Raw genomic sequence first — 18,433 nt, 5'->3', positions numbered from 1 at the left:
AGTTCGCTTACTGACGACAAAGGTCATGGACAAGCGAGGGGCTCGCTTACTGCCGACAGTGGCGACGGACACACGATGAGCTCGCTTACTGCCGGCAAAGATGACGGACACACGAGGAGCTCGCTTGCTGCAGACAATGGTAAAAGATACACGAGGAGCTCGCTTACTGCCAACAAAGGTGACGGACACACGAGGAGCTTGCTCACTGCCGACAAAGGTCATGGACAAGCGAGGAGCTCGCTTACTGCCGACAATGGTGACCGATACGAGGAACTCGCTTACTTACTGCCGACAAAGGTGACGGACACGCGAGGAGCTCATTCACTGCCGACAAAGGTGACGGACACGCGAGGAGCTCGCTCACTGCCGACAAAAGGCAACGGACACATGAGGAGCTCGCTCACTGCCGTCAAAGGTGATGGACACGCGAGGAGCTCGCTTACTGCTGACAAAGGCGACGGATACACGAGGAGCTCGCTCACTGCCGACAAAGGTGACGGACACGAGAGGAGCTTGCTTACTGCTGACAAAGGTGACGGACACGCGAGGAGCTCGCGTACTGCTGACAAAGGTGACGGACACGCGAGGAGCTCGCTCACTGCCGACAAAGGTGACGGACACGAGAGGAGCTTGCTTACTGCTGACAAAGGTGACGGACACACGAGGAGCTCGCTTACTGCTGACAAAGGCGACGGATACACGAGGAGCTCGCTCACTGCCGACAAAGGTGACGGACACGAGAGGAGCTTGCTTACTGCTGACAAAGGTGATGGACACGTGAGGAGCTCGCTCACTGCTGACAAAGGTGACGGACAGACGAGGAGCTCGCTCACTGCCGACAAAGGTGACGGACACGAGAGGAGCTTGCTTACTGCTGACAAAGGTGACGGACACGCGAGGAGCTCGCTTACTGCTGACAAAGGCGACGGATACACGAGGAGCTCGCTCACTGCCGACAAAGGTGACGGACACGTGAGGAGCTCGCTCACTGCTGACAAAGGTGACGGACACGCGAGGAGCTCACTTATGGCTACTTTGTGAACAAAAGAAAAAAACAAACTGAAGAATTTCCTCCTCTCCTCCTTAAATTTCAAACATTTAGTCCGCAAGCGCCCCACAGACTGACATCTTACCTTTTCTTTAAACAGGTGATCGTAAACTTCTAGCAACTTGTAAACGGACACATCAATCTCTTGCATGGTCTGGGATACAAAACCCACGTCCCAGTTTAGGGTGCAGACTTGTTTTTCCAGTTGTTTCACTAAAAACTCTGGAAGTGAAAAGAAAACAAGGAAATTTATAGAATCCAAATTCATAGATTCCCCTCATTGTTGGCCCATAAATATACAGAAATCTGCAGCCCTGGAGGGTTATAGTCTGTGTCATGATGGTGCAGCATGTCCTTGTGTGCACAGAACAGGGGCTGCAACAGCAAAGCAATGCCTGACTATTGTATAATCACACCCGAAGTGTAGCGCAGCTTTTCAGCACGAGTTTAGTCTAGGTTTTATCTTCATGAGCTTTTCCGTCTTGAGCAATTCCCAATAAATGAGCTCCCAGAGGAGGGGACCTGGGTAATGCGTCACCTTCTACAAGCCTCTCTGTCCTCAAAAAAACCACTGCAGGAGACGGGACATATTCACTTTGTGTTTGGCAGACCTGTTGGGCTTTTGTGCACCAGATAAAATCCTATGACTGAGTCATGGGGAGCAGCTTTTCACATAAAGTATAGTTGGATCGGAGTGTGTACTACCTATCGCCATATTCCCCATTGCTGCAAGACTGCTTCTTGGAGGAATTGAATGGAGGACTAGTCGCACGCATGGCCAGTCACTCCTGAGAAATCATCAAGCAGTGGTATTGCAGTCAGCGCTGAGAAAATCGTGGAAAAAAAACGGTGTTCCGGTGATCGAAGGGGGTTCCACGAATAGGACTTTCCATGCCATGTAAGCCACATGGAAATAGTAGCACTATGCGGCATATGGCCGATGGCAAAATAAAGGGTCTCTCTTACCGAGAGGGAAGTACCGCGGTGTGCTGGCGTAGATCCTGCCCAACGAGGTCAGCTTCAGATTTAACACTTGCATCCGCTCGGCCGGGATCATTCCTAAGCTGTCGTTTAATTCTGAGGAAACAAAGCACAGAATTATTACAGAAAAGCTCATGTCTAACGTGACTGATGGGCCCCTCAATGTAAATGCTGCTACTTATGTATTATGGCTCATGCAGAGGTCCATGCACATTGCTCCGATCTTGCATGGACTGGACATGGCTCTCCCGACACAAGCGTGACAGCTTAATGTATTTCTATGAGGCCGTCACAATCGGTGGTCAGACTGTACATTAGCTGTCTGAGCTCGGACGTCTGCATGAGCCCTTATCCCTCTTTCACACTTCCGTCTTTCTTTTTCCATCACAATCCGTCGTTTTGTGAAAAAAACGGATCCAGCAAATGGTGCTGCTGGATCCGTTTTTTTCTCATACACTTGTATTAGCGACAGATTGTAACGGATGGCCACACGTTTCATCCGTCGTGCGCTGGATCCGTCGTAAAATTGCTCTCCGTCAGGCGTAGACAACGCACAGAGGAACGTTTTTTCTGCACGTCGGAAAATCGCTCAGCGACGGATCCTGCGCTACCCGTCGTTGGCTATAATTGAAGCCTATGCCGCATCAATAGTAAAAAGACATAATATTAAAAATAATTAAAAAAAAAAAAAAAAATCGTGATATTCTTACCTTCCGGCGTCCCCCCGATGCTGCCGGCAGCTCCGGTTCCCAGTGACCGCTATGTCATCACAGGTCATTGTCTCGCTATGCATCACTGGGAACGGAGCATTGGGAACGCTGCAGGGGATGCGCGGGATGCCAGAAGGTAAGAATATCACGATTTTCAATTTTTTTAAATTATTTTTATCATGGGTTGTGTTGTGTATGTGTTTTCGCAGCGAAAAACCATGGCAAAGACGCATACACAACAAGTGCACATAGCCTTCTAGGATGCACTGGAACCATAAAAAAAAAAAAACTGCCCAGTGCATCCGTTTTTTACAATCAGCACAGGATCCGGATTGTGACTGACTGTAAAAAACAGAAGTGTGAAAGAGGCCTTACAGTCTTACAGTACTGAGGAAAATGATTTGCAGGACCCTAGGTCCAGTGGCCATGTCTGTGGTCTATTGCCACTGGACCAGAGCGCATGCACCTCCTCCTACTTGCAGCCATCTCTCCAGAAGAGTAGGTCTGGCGTAAAGTCACATGTGTTGTACCGGTCCTACTACTCAGAAGAGGGATGCCAGCATTGAGGAGGAGGTTCGTAGAGTCATGGTCCAGCGGCCATGGACTACTGACATGGCAGCTGGACCAGAACTCAATACTACAGTCTTATGATCTTCTTTGATCGCCAAATAATTATAGGCAACCCCTTAAAAAAAGGTGGCTGAAGGGTCAATCATCTGAATGTCCTTGTGTCTCAATCTGGAACCAGCCGGGCATATATCCTGCAGTACTACACGGTAGTCATTCAGATAAACGGCTGGCCATGTAATACAAAGACGTCTTGAGATTTACATACAGGAGTTGCTTCCATTTAGGCTGATGGAGGATGATGTGGAGTGGGAGACTCACCTCCTTGACGGCCGTAAAGACAGGGTTGTCTTTACAAGACGCATTTAACAAATAATAATGAAAAAAAAAAAAAAAGTTACCTCTTTCTATAATTTCTTCCCACAGACTCTGCACCAAGATGGGGTCACAATGGCCGGCACAGTGAATGATTGCCAGCTTGCACTCCGAAAGCTTGAACGGGTCTGCGAAGTCTCCGTACAACTGCAAATAAGGATTGTTACATGGTTTATATCGGAGGAGTAAATATCAAAGTGGTTTTCTCATGATCTGTATTAAGGAACGCTCGGCACCCCTGTCTTCCAGCGGGCGGTGCGCTCTCAATTCGTTGACAGCAACATTGAACGGCTGTGCATAGTCTGATGCTGCCAGCAATGGCAGCTCTCGTCTCTTCAGCACCAGCGGAGCATGGCGGAAATAATCCGGCCAGCTTCAGAGCAGCGCTCTATAGCTGCGCTTATTACCTAGGAGACTGCAGCGGTGGCCGGTAACCTCAGCAACAAGTAGTAAACTATAAAGTCTTAAGTCGTAAAAAGCAGGAAATTGCGTAGTTACTTGTATTTTTTTTTACAAGCACTTTGCAGTTTTAAATCATTAAAGAAATTGAGAACAACTTTTCAGCAGATTTCTTCCAAACTAAAAAAAACCTGGGTTATGTCTTATGTCGCTACGTACATAAAGATCTGTCAACAAAAAAAAAAAAGTTTGTCATGTAAAGCAGCCGTAAAGGGGGGACATACCTTCGTAAAATCCATTAATTGTGAGTCGAGCAGCGCCACGGCGTTCTGTGTTGTCAGTTGGTTGGAGTACCTTCTGATTAGCGTACCCTGGATTTGTAGCTGTATTCTAGCCACCTATGGGGGACACAAATGAGCTTAAATAAATAGTGCGTAAAGGGAAATAAAAAAAAAGTTGCACCCACAAGAGTAAAATTTGGTCCAGATTTGCAACCAATCAATGCATTCTAAAAAAAAAAAATCTAGATAAAAATTTACCATTTGGTATCTACAGCTTTTATTACTGTATCCGCATTGAATGAGAACAGACTTCCTACTGGCCTAGAAGGTAAAATATATTTCTAGTCTTCACCCTTTTACATGTGTTCATCGAATGTGCGGGAATTTACCTCCATTTTCTCTTCAAGCTCATGCAAGAATTCTCCGTCGGAGAGCGTGGAGATGCCGGTGGAACTTTTTGCACTTAGGATGGCTATCGACAAATACTCTATCCTCTGTTTAAGGGATATCTCCGTGCTGGAAGGACAAATTAAAAAAGAAATTACCGTATATATATATATTTTTTTATTGCAAACGTTACATGGTACGGCAAGGAAAAAACATCCCTAAAGTCCACATAATTGAGTTTTCTACTACATCACCAGAATCACTTACTTTACAATTGGCAGTAATTTGGACAGTCGCAGGAAGTGAAGGGGGAAGTTTGCGGCCGTGCTGAATTCTGTGCCTGCCTACATAAGCATCTATTATACAAAGTCCCAAATTGGGTAATCGCTGGTACGGCACGTTACAGATTTACCGTATATACTCGAGTACAAGCCGACCCGAGTATAAGCCGACCCCCCTAATTTTGCCACAAAAAACTGGGAAAACTTAATGACTCGAGTATAAGCCTAGGGTGGAAAATGCAGCAGCTACCGGTAAATGCCAAAAATAAAAATAGGTGCCAATAAAAATAGGGATTTTTGTGTACTCACCGTTAAATCCTTTTCTCCGAGCCCTTCATTGGGAGACACAGGAACCATGGGTGTATGCTGCTGCCACTAGGAGGCTGACACTATGCAAATAAAAAAGTTAGCTCCTCCTCTGCAGTGTACACCCTACCGACAACCGACAGGAAGTAGGATATTCAGTTAGTGAGAAAGCAGTAGAAGAAACGTGTAAAAGATAGAAACTCAAACTTTGACAATATAACACAATAAAACAGAGCTGTTTAACTTGGGAGGAAGCTGTGTCCCCCAATGAAGGCTCCGAGAAACAGATTTTACGGTGAGCAACCAAAAATCATGTTTTCTCTATCGCTTCATTGGGGGACACAGGAACCATGGGACGTGCCAAAGCAGTCCCTGGGGTGGGAACAGCAGAAAAACTCCATTCAGGTCGGAGAACTCACCACTGCCGCCTGCAAGATCTTTCCGTCTAGGCTGGCAACTGCCGAAGAGTAGGTATGAAGCTTATAAAATTTGGCAAATGAGTGAATGGAACACCAGGTTGCCGCCTTGCAAAGTTATAGGGCGGATGCCCCATGGTGTACAGCCCAAGAGGCGCCCACTGCCCTGGGCAGAGTGAGTCTTAACCCCTTCCCGACCTTTGACGCATACGCTGCGTCATGAAAGTCGGTGCCATTCCGACCCATGACGCAGCATATGCGTCATGGAAAGATCGCGTCCCTGCAGGCCGGGTGAAAGGGTTAACTCCCATTTCACCCGATCTGCAGGGACAGGGGGAGTGGTAGTTTAGCCCAGGGGGGGTGGCTTCACCCCCTCGTGGCTACGATCGCTCTGATTGGCTGTTGAAAGTGAAACTGCCAATCAGAGCGATTTGTAATATTTCACCTAAAAAACTGGTGAAATATTACAATCCAGCCATGGCCGATGCTGCAATATCATCGGCCATGGCTGGAAACACTTATGTGCACCCACCCCTCCGATCGCCCCCCCAGCCCCCCGATCTGTGGTCCGCTCCCCTCGGTCCTGTGCTCCGCTCCCCCGTCCTCCTGTCCGCTTCCCCCGTGCACCAATCACACCCCCCGCGCTCCAATCAAACCCCCCCGCACTCCGGTCCCCCCCCCGCACACAGCGACCCCCCCCCCCCGTGCTCCGATCCACCCCCCCGCACAGCGATCCCTCACCCCGTGCTCCAATCCTCCCCCGTGCTCCAATCCTCCCTCCCGTGTTCTGATCCACCCCCCCCCCGTGCTCCGATCCACCCCCCCGTGCTCCGACGCCCCCCCCGTGCCCTGATCTCCCCCCCCCTTATACTTACCTGGCCGCCCGAGGTCCGTCCGTCTTCTTTCCTGGGCGCCGCCATCTTCCAAAATGGCGGGCGCATGTGCAGTGCGCCCGCCGAATCTGCCGGCCGGCAGATTCGTTCCAGAGTGAATTTTGATCACTGAGATATAACCTATCTCAGTGATCAAAATAAAAAAAATAGTAAATGACCCCCCCCTTTGTCACCCCCATAGATAGGGACAATAAAAAAATAAAGAAATTTTTTTTTTTTTCACTAAGGTTGGGGTAAGAACTAGGGTTAGGGTTAGGGGTAGGGTTAGGGCTAGGGTTAGGGTTTCGGTATGTGCACACGTATTCTGGTCCTATGCGGATTTTTCCGCAGCGGATTTGAAAAATCCACAGTGCTAAACCGCTGCCGATTTATGGTGGATTTACCGCGGTTTTTCTGCGCATTTCACTGCGGTTTTACAACTGCGATTTTCTATTGGAGCAGTTGTAAAACCGCTGCGGAATCCGCAGAAAGAAGTGACATGCTGCGGAATGTAAACCGCTGCGTTTCCGTGCAGTTTTTCCGCAGCATGTGTACAGCGATTTTTGGTTCCCATAGGTTCACATTGAACTGTAAACTCATGGGAAACTGCTGCGGATCCGCAGCATTTTCTGCAGCGTGTGCACATACCTTTAGAATTAGGCTATGTGCACACGGTGCGGATTTGGCTGCGGATTCGCAGCAGTGTTCCATCAGGTTTACAGTACCATGTAAACATATGGAAAACCAAATCCGCTGTGCCCATGGTGCGGAAAATACCGCGCGGGAACGCTGCGTTGTATTTTCCGCAGCATGCCAATTCTTTGTGCGGATTCCGCGGCGTTTTACACCTGTTCCTCAATAGGAATCCGCAGGTGAAATCCGCACAAAAAACACTGGAAATCCGCGGAAAATCCGCAGGTAAAACGTAGTGCCTTTTACCCGCGGATTTTTCAAAAATGGTGCTGAAAAATCTCATACGAATCCGCAACGTTGGCACATAGCCTTAGGGTTGGGTTGGAATTAGGGTTGTGGTTAGGGTTAGGGGTGTGTTGGGGTTAGGGTTGTGGTTAGGGGTGTGTTGGGGTTAGGGTTGTGATTAGGGTTATGGCTACAGTTGGGATTAGGGTTAGGGGTGTGTTGGGGTTAGTGTTGGAGGTAGAATTGAGGGGTTTCCACTGTTTAGGCACTTCAGGGGGTCTCCAAACGCAACATGGCGCCACCATTGATTCCAGCCAATCTTGTATTCAAAAATTCAAATGGTGCTCCCTCACTTCCGAACCCCGACGTGTGCCCAAACAGTGGTTTACCCCACATATGGGGTACCAGCATACTCAGGACAAACTGCGCAACAATTACTGGGGTCCAATTTCTCCTGTTACCCTTGAGAAAATAAAAAATTGCTTGCTAAAACATCATTTTTGAGGAAAGAAAAATGATTTTTTATTTTCACGGCTCTGCGTTGTAAACGTCTGTGAAGCACTTGGGGGTTCAAAGTGCTCACCACATATCTAGATAAGTTCCTTGGGGGGTCTAGTTTCCAAAATGGGGTCACTTGTGGGGGGTTTCTACTGTTTAGGCACACCAGGGGCTCTGCAAACGCAACGTGACGCCCGCAGACCATTCCATCAAAGTCTGCATTTCAAAAGTCACTACTTCCCTTCTGAGCCCCCACGTGTGCCCAAACAGTGGTTTACCCCCACACATGGGGTATCAGCGTACTCAGGAGAAACTGGACAACAACTTTTGTGGTCCAATTTCTCCTGTAACCCTTGGGAAAATAAAAAATTCTGGGCTAAAAAATTATTTGTGAGGAAAGAAAACGTATTTATTATTTTCACGGCTCTGCATTATAAACTTCTATGAAGCACTTGGGGGTTGAAAGTGCTCACCACACATCTAGATAAGTTCCTTTGGGGGTCTAGTTTCCAAAATGGGGTCACTTGTGGGGGGTTTCTACTGTTTAGGCACACCAGGGGCTCTGCAAACGCAACGTGACGCCCGCAGACCATTCCATCAAAGTCTGCATTTCAAAAGTCACTACTTCCCTTCTGAGTCCCCACGTGTGCCCAAACAGTGGTTTACCCCCACACATGGGGTATCAGCGTACTCAGGAGAAACTGGACAACAACTTTTGGGGTCAAATTTCTCCTGTTACCCTTGGGAAAATAAAAAATTGCGGGCTAAAATTCATTTTTGAGAAAATAATTTTTTTATTTTATTTTCATGGCTCTGCGTTATAAACTTCTGTGAAGCACTTGAGGGTTCAAAGTGCTCACTACACATCTAGATTAGTTCCTTTGGGGGTCTAGTTTCCAAAATGGGGTAATTTGTGGGGGATCTCCAATGTTTAGGCACACAGGGGCTCTCCAAACGCGACATGGTGTCCGCTAATGATTGGAGATAATTTTCCATTTAAAAAGCCAAATGGCGTGCCTTCCCTTCTGAGCCCTGCCGTGCGCCCAAACAGTGGTTTACCCCCACATATGGGGTATCTGCATACTCAGGACAAACTGGACAACAACATTTGTGGTCCAATTTCTCCTATTACCATTGGCAAAATAGGAAATTCCAGGCTAAAAAATCATTTTTGAGAAAAGAAAAATTATTTTTTATTTTCATGGCTCTGCATTATAAACTTCTGTGAAGCACCTGGGGGTTTAAAGTGCTCAGTATGCATCTAGGTAAGTTCCTTGGGGGGGTCTAGTTTCCAAAATGGGGTCACTTGTGGGGGAGCTCCATTGCATAGGCACACAGGGGCTCTCCAAATGCGACATGGTGTCCGCTAACAATTGGAGCTAATTTTCCATTCAAAAAGTTAAAAGGCGCGCCTTCCCTTCCGAGCCCTGCCGTGTGCCCAAACAGTGGTTTACCCCCACATATGAGGTATCGGCGTACTCGGGAGAAATTGCTCAACAAATTTTAGGATCCATTTTATCCTGTTGCCCATGTGAAAATGAAAAAATTGAGGCGAAAATAAATTTTTTGTGAAAAAAAAGTACTTTTTCATTTTTACGGATCAATTTGTGAAGCACCTGAGGGTTTAAAGTGCTCACTAGGCATCTAGATAAGTTCCTTGGGGGGTCCAGTTTCCAAAATGGGGTCACTTGTGGGGGAGCTCCAATGTTTAAGCACACAGGGTCTCTCCAAGCGCGACATGGTGTCCGCTAACGATGGAGATAATTTTTCATTCAAAAAGTCAAATGGCGCTCCTTCCCTTCCGAGCCTTACCATGTGCCCAAACAGTGGTTTACCCCCACATGTGAAGTATCGGTGTACTCAGGAGAAATTGCCAAACAAATTTTAGGATCCATTTTATCCTGTTGTCCATGTGAAAATGAAAAAATTGAGGCTAAAAAACTTTTTTTGTGAAAAAAAAGTACTTTTTCATTTTTACGGATCAATTTGTGAAGAATCTGGGGGTTTAAAGGGCTCACTATGCATCTAGATAAGTTCCTTGGGGCGTCTAGTTTCCAAAATGGGGTCACTTGTGGGGGAGCTCCAATTTTTAGGCACACGGGGGCTCTCCAAATGTGACATGGTGTCCGCTAAAGAGTGCAGCCAATTTTTCATTCAAAAAGTCAAATGGCGCTCCTTCCCTTCCAAGCCCTGCCGTGCGCCCAAACAGTGGTTTACCCCCACATATGAGGTATCAGCGTACTCAGGACAAATTGGACAACAACTTACGTGGTTCAGTTTCTCCTTTTACCATTGGGAAAATAAAAAAATTGTTGCTGAAAAATCATTTTTGTGACTAAAAAGTTAAATGTTCATTTTTTCCTTCCATGTTGCTTCTGCTGCTGTGAAGCACCTGAAGGGTTAATAAACTTCTTGAATGTGGTTTTGTGCACCTTGAGGGGTGCAGTTTTTAGAATGGTGTCACTTTTGGGTATTTTCAGCCATATAGACCCCTCAAACTGACTTCAAATGTGAGGTGGTCCCTAAAAAAAATGGTTTTGTAAATTTCGTTGTAAAAATGAGAAATCGCTGGTCAAATTTTAACCCTTATAACTTCCTAGCAAAAAAAAATTTTGTTTCCAAAATTGTGCTGATGTAAAGTAGACGTGTGGGAAATGTTATTTATTAACTATTTTGTGTCACATAACTCTCTGGTTTAACAGAATAAAAATTCAAAATGTGAAAATTGCGAAATTTTCAAAATTTTCGCCAAATTTCCGTTTTTATTACAAATAAACACAGAATTTATTGACCTAAATTTACCACTAACATGAAGCCCAATATGTCACGAAAAAACAATCTCAGAACCGCTAGGATCCATTGAAGCGTTCCTGAGTTATTACCTCATGAAGGGACACTGGTCAGAATTGCAAAAAACGGCAAGGTCTTTAAGGTCAAAATAGGCTGGGTCATGAAGGGGTTAAAGGGAACCTGTCACCCCGAAATTCGCGGGTGAAGTAAGCCCACCGGCATCAGGGGCTTATCTACAGCATTCTGTAATGCTGTAGCTAAGCCCCCGATGTTACCTGAAAGAGGAGAAAAAGACGTTATATTATACTCACCCAGGGGCGGTCCCGCTGCTGGTCAGGTCAAACGGGCGTCTCTGGTCCGCTGCGGCGCCTCCCATCTTCATTACATGACGTCCTCTTCTGATCTTCAGCCACGGCTCCGGCGCAGGCGTACTTTGCTCTGCCCTGTTGAGGGCAGAGGATAGTACTGCAGTGCGCAGGCGCCGGAAAGGTCAGAGGCCCGGTGCCTGCACACTGCAGTACTTTGTCTGCCCTCAACAGGGCAGAGCAAGGTATGCCTGCGCCGGAGCCGTGGCTGAAGATCAGAAGAGGACGTCTTGTAATGAAGATGGGAGGCGCCGCAGCGGACCAGAGACGCCCATCCGACCGGACCAGCAGCGAGACCGCCCCTGGGTGAGTATAATATAACGTCTTTTTCTCCTCTTTTAGGTAACATTGGGGGCTTATCTACAGCATTACAGAATGCTGTAGATAAGCCCCCTGATGCCGTTGGGCTTACCTCACCCGCGAATTTCGGGGTGACAGGTTCCCTTTAATCCCAGGAGGAGTCACTCTGTTCTTGACCCGGTAAGCCTCCAGAATAGCAGTTCTGATCCTAGAGAGCAATCGTATCCTTGGAGGCCGGCAGACCTCTTGGCGCACCGTCTGGAATGACAAAAAGAAGGTCCGTCTTCCTAAAGAAGGCGGTCCTAGACAAATAGATCCTCACCGTCCTGACCAGGTCTAGCCTGTTCAGCGAACGCCCCAGAGAATAGGTCGGAACAGGACAAAAGGTGGGAAGGACGATCTCATTCAAGTAAAAGGAGGACACCACCCTGGGAAGAAAAGGCGGAGAAGGCCGTAAAACTACCTTATCCTGGTGAAGAACCAAGAAATGGGGTGACAGGAGAGAGCCACCAACTCCGAGACGCACCTAATGGAGGTGATGGCCACCAGAAACGCCACCTTGAAGGACAGAACAGACAGTGAGGCCTCATAGAAAGGTTCAAGGAGAGGTTCTGAGCTTCCAGAACAAGATTGATGTCCCAGTGATCCACGGGAGTCCAGTATGGGAGAGCCGCATGCTTGAAGAAAAGTTCTTACCTGAGACCGGGACGGATATAAATCTTTGTACCGTGATAGCCAGCAGATAGACAAATATTTAGAATTGTATTAGCCTAAGCCTGATGAAGAGTCCTGAGAAGTCTCGAAGGTTTGTAATTTGCTAACATCTTTTCAGTTAGCCATTAAGAGGTATCAACCACCGAGGACTCTCAATTCTAAATATTTGACCTGAGAACGGGAAGCTAAGGACTTCTGAAAGGGACTTCAGAAAGAGAATGGAAAGGGTTGCTACCTGACCCTTTAGAGATCTAAGGGCAAGGCCAGCATCAAGTCCCACCTAGAGAAAAGGCCAAAATGGAAGGTTCCAACAGCAAAGCTGTTAAATTGAGCAACCAAGAACTCTGGCGGCAGATCGGTCATTGGGACAGAAGATCTGGCCTGTCTGGGGGCCTCCAGGGGGAGTCTGAGAGGAGATTGACGATCTCTACGAACCAGAACCTTCTGGGCCAATCTGGTGCGATCAGAATGACGGGCACCCCCTCCGCATTGATCTTCAACAGCCTGGGAAAAAAGGGAAGGGGAGGAAACAGATAGGGAAGTACAAATTGCGACCTAGGAATGACCAAAGCTTCGGTATCCACTACGAGAGGATCGCGGACCTGGAAACAAATGGTGGAACCTTCTAAGCAGTCGGGACGCCAAGAGATCCGCGTCCGGAGTTCCCCATCAAAGGCAAATCTGAAGGAAGACCTCCTGCTGCAGGGACCACTTTCCCATGCCGTAAGGCCCTCGCGGCAGAGAAAAACACCGCGGCCTAGTTGTCCACGCCGGGAATATGCACTGCGGATATTGCCGGAACCGTTGCCTCTGCCCAGAGGAGGATCTTGGATACCTCCGCCATTGCCAAGAGACTCTGATTCCCTCCCTGGTGATTGACATATGCCACAGCCGTGGCATTGGACGTCTGGATTTTGACTGGCAGACCTCTGAGAAGCCTTTCCCAGTGACTCAGGGACAGAAGAATGGCCCCTATCTCAAGGATGTCGATCGGCAGAGGACTCTTGCTCCAAACAATGCCCCTTTCACTGTCTGATGTCGAGAAACCGCGCCCCACCTGCCATGGGCGAGAAGGAAGGACCAGACCTGGGGAATGACAGCCACCAGCTGAGAGACCGTTTGGATCGTCCGATTTGGCTTTCTGTCCGATTCTGAGACAGCACAGACCTGTCCCACTGAGAAAGGATGGCCTGCTGAAGTGGTCTCAAGTGGAATAGCGCAAAAGGGAAAGCTTCCGATGCTGCCACCATTCGTCACAGGACCTTCATTGCTGAACGGAAGGAAGGCAGCCGAGGGCCTTGCAGAGAGCGAACTCCATCCGGGAGAATTGCCTGCTTCTCCTCGAGAAGAAAAACCTTTGACTGACGGGTGTCGAACAGCATGCCTAAGAAGATGAGGCGCTGACTCGGAACAAGACAAGACTTTGTTCTGTTGACCAGCCACCAGAAATGGGATAGGGAATCGAGGACGATGATCAGACTATCTTGGGCCTGAGAGAGGGGCGGAGCCTTGATGAGGAGGTCTTCAAGGTACGGAATGAGCACTAGGCCCCTGATCCTTAAAATGGCCATAAATGTTGCCATGATCTTTATGAAGACACTAGGAGCGGTCGCAAGACCGAGCAGCAGAGCGACAAACTGGAAATTACTCTTCTGCGCCGCGAAACGCAGGAAACTCAGGTGTGCTGGGAAAATCAGAACATGGAGAAAGGCGTCTTGGATATCTATGGAGCACAGGAATTCCTGTGGTTTCATGGAAGCCAATACCGAACGGAGGGACTCCATCCTGAAATGCCGCAGGCGGAACCTTCTGTTCGCTAACTTCAGAACCAGGATGGGTCGAACTGCGCCGGCTATTCTTCGGCACTACAAGCAGGTTGGAATAGAAACCTGTGAAGTGTTCCTGCTCTGGGACGGAAACGATAACCTCCGAACAAAGAAGAAAGGCAATGGACGCAAAGAAACCTGGGATCAGAGTAGGATTTTTTAGAGGGCGGGATTCAAAGAAGCGATTCCTGGGCTGCAAAGCGAACCCTATCTTGTATCCAGAGGTTACCACCTCCCTGACCCAAGCGTCCTCCACCGAGGCAAGCCAAACGTCCCTGAAAAAAAACAGGAGACGCCCGTCCAAACTGGGAGGAACGCTGAGCCTTTAGCACGAGTTATGCAGAGGAAGATCTGCCAGGTCTGGGCCTGGTGGACGTACCATGGGAGTTGCGGGAACGCCAAGAAGGGGTAGGCTTGAAGGAAGCCTTTTCCCTAGCCATGCGAGTCCGCGGTCTGTGCTAGCCAGAGGAATCTTCCATCGCCACGAAACAGCGAAAGGACAAAAAGGAGCTGAACTGCCATTTCAGGGGAGACCGGCGAGGCTTGGAGGGAACTCGTGCGTCCCATGGCGTCCTTAATAATTTGTTCCAGCATGTAGCCAAAGAGACAGGCCCCCTGGAAGGGAAGGCTGGTAAGGGACTTCTTTGAAGACAAGTCCGCCTGCCATGTCTTGAGCCGAATATTCTGCCGGATGGCCACCATATTACTGGACGCCTGAGCTGCACAAGACGCGCATCTAGGGAGGCTGTTACCAAATATTTCCCTGCATAGGAAATCTGGTCCGTCAGGTCGGCTAGCTCCCCCGGAGGAGCTCCAGCCGAGATGCACTTACAAAGATGTTTGGTCCATCTAGCTATGGTCCTTGAGATCCAGGTAGAGGCAACGGCCGGGCACAAAGCAGAAGCAGACGCTTCAAAGGCTGATTTTTCCAGCGATTCTATAATTCTATCCTTAGAATCCATGAGGGATGCTGCATTAGAAAGTGGAAGGACCATGCTGGTGGACAGTCTGGGGACTGACAAGTCCACTGCCGAGGAATCAGTCCAGTTAGCTCAGGGGAGAAGGGATATAGGATGCAGAGACGCTTCCCTGCCTGAAAGCATCTGGTAGGGTTCACCTTTCCCCAGGCAAGTACCACCACAAATTCAGTGTGTGGGGCAAAGACCTTGGAAGTTGGTTTTGACCGTCTAAACGAAACCGCCTATTCTGCGGGTTCCGTAGAGGTATCCATGATGCCTAAGGTCTGGTTGACCGCAACAATAAGGTTTTGTAAACCATCACTCATGCTAAAGGCCTGTAGTGAAACCAAGTCTGAATCTTCCTCTGAAAACGTGACCGAGGACGCCCATCTGACTCGGGAGAGGAGGATCTGGAAGAGGGATCTCACCGTGCCAGACCAGAGAGCGAGATGGAGCAGGAAAAGGAATTTCGCTCCTGTCTGGATCTCTTGTGGCCTGTGTTGAAAGGGCCGGACGGAGAATCCTGTGACCCACTGGCAACTGCCGGGGCTGGGAGGGACAATCTGTCAAGCACGGACAACAGGGTCTGTGACAGGACCATCATGGGTGCTGCAGGACAGACGTATGAGGATACGGGGTGGCAGTACACGCCGTACTCAGTCTCTGCGTGGGAATACAGGTGTGACTGTTCACCCTGTATCCCTCCGGAAACCTGAAAAGAAACGACGCACATTGAGGTAGATAAGGGTCTAATGAAAGACCCGTGTCCACCTCCTACCGACACTAAGCTAAACTGAAGATCCTACTTCCTGTCGGTGGGGTGTACACTGCAGAGGAGGAGCTAACTTTTATTTGCATAGTGTCAGCCTCCTAGTGGCAGCAGCATACACCCATGGTTCCTGGGTCACCCAATGAAGCGATAAAGAAAGTAAAATTAATTAAAACATCAGTAGGTTAAGTGTTTTTGAATATACATATTGAATCAGGAGCCCCATATGATGATCCATACAGTTCATGATGAGCTCATAAGATGCTCCATACAAAATACACCCCATATAATGCTGCATAGTTTATGACGGGCCCCATAAGATGCTCCATACAGATATTTGCCGCATATAATGCTGCACAAATGCTGATTATGGCCCCATAAGATGCTCCACAGAGATATTTGCCCCATATAATGCTGCACATGGCCCCATAAGATACTCCATAGAGATATTTGCCCCATATAATGCTGCACATGGCCCCATAAGATGCTCCATAGACTATTATGCCCAATATGCTGTTGCTGCGATAAAAAAAAATAAAAAATAAAAATAAAAATCACATACTCCCCTATCGTCGCTCAGGCCCCCGACACTTGCTATATTCACCTTTCCCGTTCCACCGGTGTCTTCCGCGTCCTCTGCACTGACTGTTCAGGCAGAGAGCGGCGCGCACACTAATCGTGTCATCGCGTCCTCTGACCTGAGCATCACTGCAGAGGACGCGGAAGACGGAGCGGTGCCGACGGTGGAACGTGGGAAAGGTGAATATGCCCCCGTTATACTCACCTGCTCCTGGCGCAGTCCCTGGTTCTCTGGGCGCCGGGAGCTTCTTCCTGCATTGAGCGGTCACATGGTACCGCTCATTACAGTAATGAATATGCAGCTCCACCCCTATGGGAGTGGGGTCCATATTCATTACTGTAATGAGCGGTACCGTGTGACCGCTCAATACAGGAAGAAGCTGTCAGCGCCCGGAGAACCAGGGACCTGCAGGGACCGCGCCAGGAGCAGGTGAGTATTATTAGACAGCTGCCGCTCCCCCTCCCCTTCCGACCCCTGGGAATGACTCAAGTATAAGCTGAGAGGGGCAATTTCAGCCTAAAAAATGGGCTGAAATTCTCGGCTTATACTCGAGTATATACGGTAGTTTACTTTTAAGCATGGGAAATGATTATGGCCGAGGAGGGTGCAAAATATGTATTTTTCTAAATACAATGCATTACATTTCAGCACAGACCGGCTGTTTAATATCTATGCATTTGCAGACGCAGCGTCTTGCTCTGTCTCCCAGACTCCTGCATACAGTATCGAAGTCAGTGCTGCAGAATGCAAGGCGATCATACTGCACTGGCTCTCTTACTGGATACAGCAGGCTAGTGTCTCCTAATGCATAAACATGAATTCCCCAGACAGAATCTGCAAAGCTTTTATACAACACTGACTTTCTTATTGGACACAGTAGGATAGAGTCTCCCAATATATAAAGATGCACTTCCCAGTCTGCAATGCAATTTCTTTATACAGCACTACTCGCTTACTGGATTACAGCAGGCTAGTGTCTCCTAGTGCATAAATATGCACTTCCCAGACAATCTGAGATGCATTTATACAGCACTGCCTTTCTTACTGGATACAGCAGGCTAGTGTCTCCTAGTACATAAATATACACTTCCCAGACAGAATCTTCAATTCAATGTATTTATACAACACTGGCTCTCTTACTGGATATGGCAGGCCAGTGTATCCTAGTGCATAAATATGTACTTTCAAACCAGAATAAGCAATGCATTTATATAGCACTGACTTTCTTACAACAGGCTAGTGTCTCCTCGTACATAAATATGCACTTCCCAGACAATCTGCAATGCAAAGTATTTATACAGCACTACTCTCTTACTGGATATGGCAAGCTAGTGTCTCCTAGTGCATAAATATGCACTTCCCAGACAATCTGAAATGCATTTATACAGCACTGCCTTTCTTACTGGATACAGCAGGCTAGTGTCTCCTAGTACATAAATATACACTTCCCAGACAGAATTTTCAATTCAATGTATTTATACAACACTGGCTCTCTTACTGGATATGGCAAGCTAGTGTCTCCTAGTGCAGAAATATGCACTTTCAGGAAAGAATCTGCAATGCAATATATTTAGAGACTTTATTATTGTGCACACTCCCATCTATTTGCACAGACACTATAAAATGACTACAAGGTTTAGCATCGTCCCAAGCCCGATCCATCCCCAACCCCCACCTGTCCATTACTGCCAGTTCGGCCACCACTTTAGCAGCGCTGCTGAAATTCCTGTTCTTCTCGTAGTATCTCCACAGAAGATCCATGCTCCGCACTTTGTTCTGATCGATCTTAGACATCCGCTCAAGATGAGGCTCCAGATAGGGAGAGTTCAACTAAGGGTGGGGGAGAGCAGATTCCGGTTAGGTTATGGTAGGTGGTAGAAGGTATTTCTACGGTTCATCTAGGCCTGTACCCCCTCACCTCTAGCAGCTTGTCTGCAAGATCGGCTTGTATGAGCCAGTTGAACAACGCTATGTTGAAGAGTTCGTCAGAAGATCGCTGAGCCAACTTCAGCATCTGCTCAAACTGGAGAGGAAAATGTGGTGTCAATGAGACATTGCAGTTAGGAAGCGGGCGATTGCAGAGCTGACGTT

The 18,433-nt window shown here is 48.0% G+C and overlaps 1 protein-coding gene across 2 annotated transcripts in view; it reads right to left on the bottom strand.

Moving 5' to 3' along the window:
• Window positions 1–18,433, bottom strand: part of NUP155 (nucleoporin 155) — a 45,681-nt gene that overhangs the window by 1,239 nt on the left and 26,009 nt on the right. For both annotated transcript variants that reach the window (XM_069745938.1, XM_069745939.1), the window contains exons 27-33: window positions 18,261–18,365; window positions 18,018–18,172; window positions 4,751–4,877; window positions 4,365–4,478; window positions 3,708–3,828; window positions 2,015–2,125; window positions 1,134–1,270 (exon numbers count right to left, since the gene is read on the bottom strand). In XM_069745938.1, coding sequence (XP_069602039.1) covers window positions 1,134–1,270; window positions 2,015–2,125; window positions 3,708–3,828; window positions 4,365–4,478; window positions 4,751–4,877; window positions 18,018–18,172; window positions 18,261–18,365 — 870 coding nt within the window. The remainder of the gene's footprint in view (window positions 1–1,133; window positions 1,271–2,014; window positions 2,126–3,707; window positions 3,829–4,364; window positions 4,479–4,750; window positions 4,878–18,017; window positions 18,173–18,260; window positions 18,366–18,433) is intronic.

This window comes from Ranitomeya imitator, chromosome 1, assembly GCF_032444005.1.
Source record: "Ranitomeya imitator isolate aRanImi1 chromosome 1, aRanImi1.pri, whole genome shotgun sequence".
In the NCBI taxonomy this organism is placed as follows: Eukaryota; Metazoa; Chordata; class Amphibia; order Anura; family Dendrobatidae; genus Ranitomeya; species Ranitomeya imitator.
The sequence above is the reverse complement of the archived record's forward strand: the minus strand, read 5'-3'. Positions and strand labels throughout refer to the sequence as shown.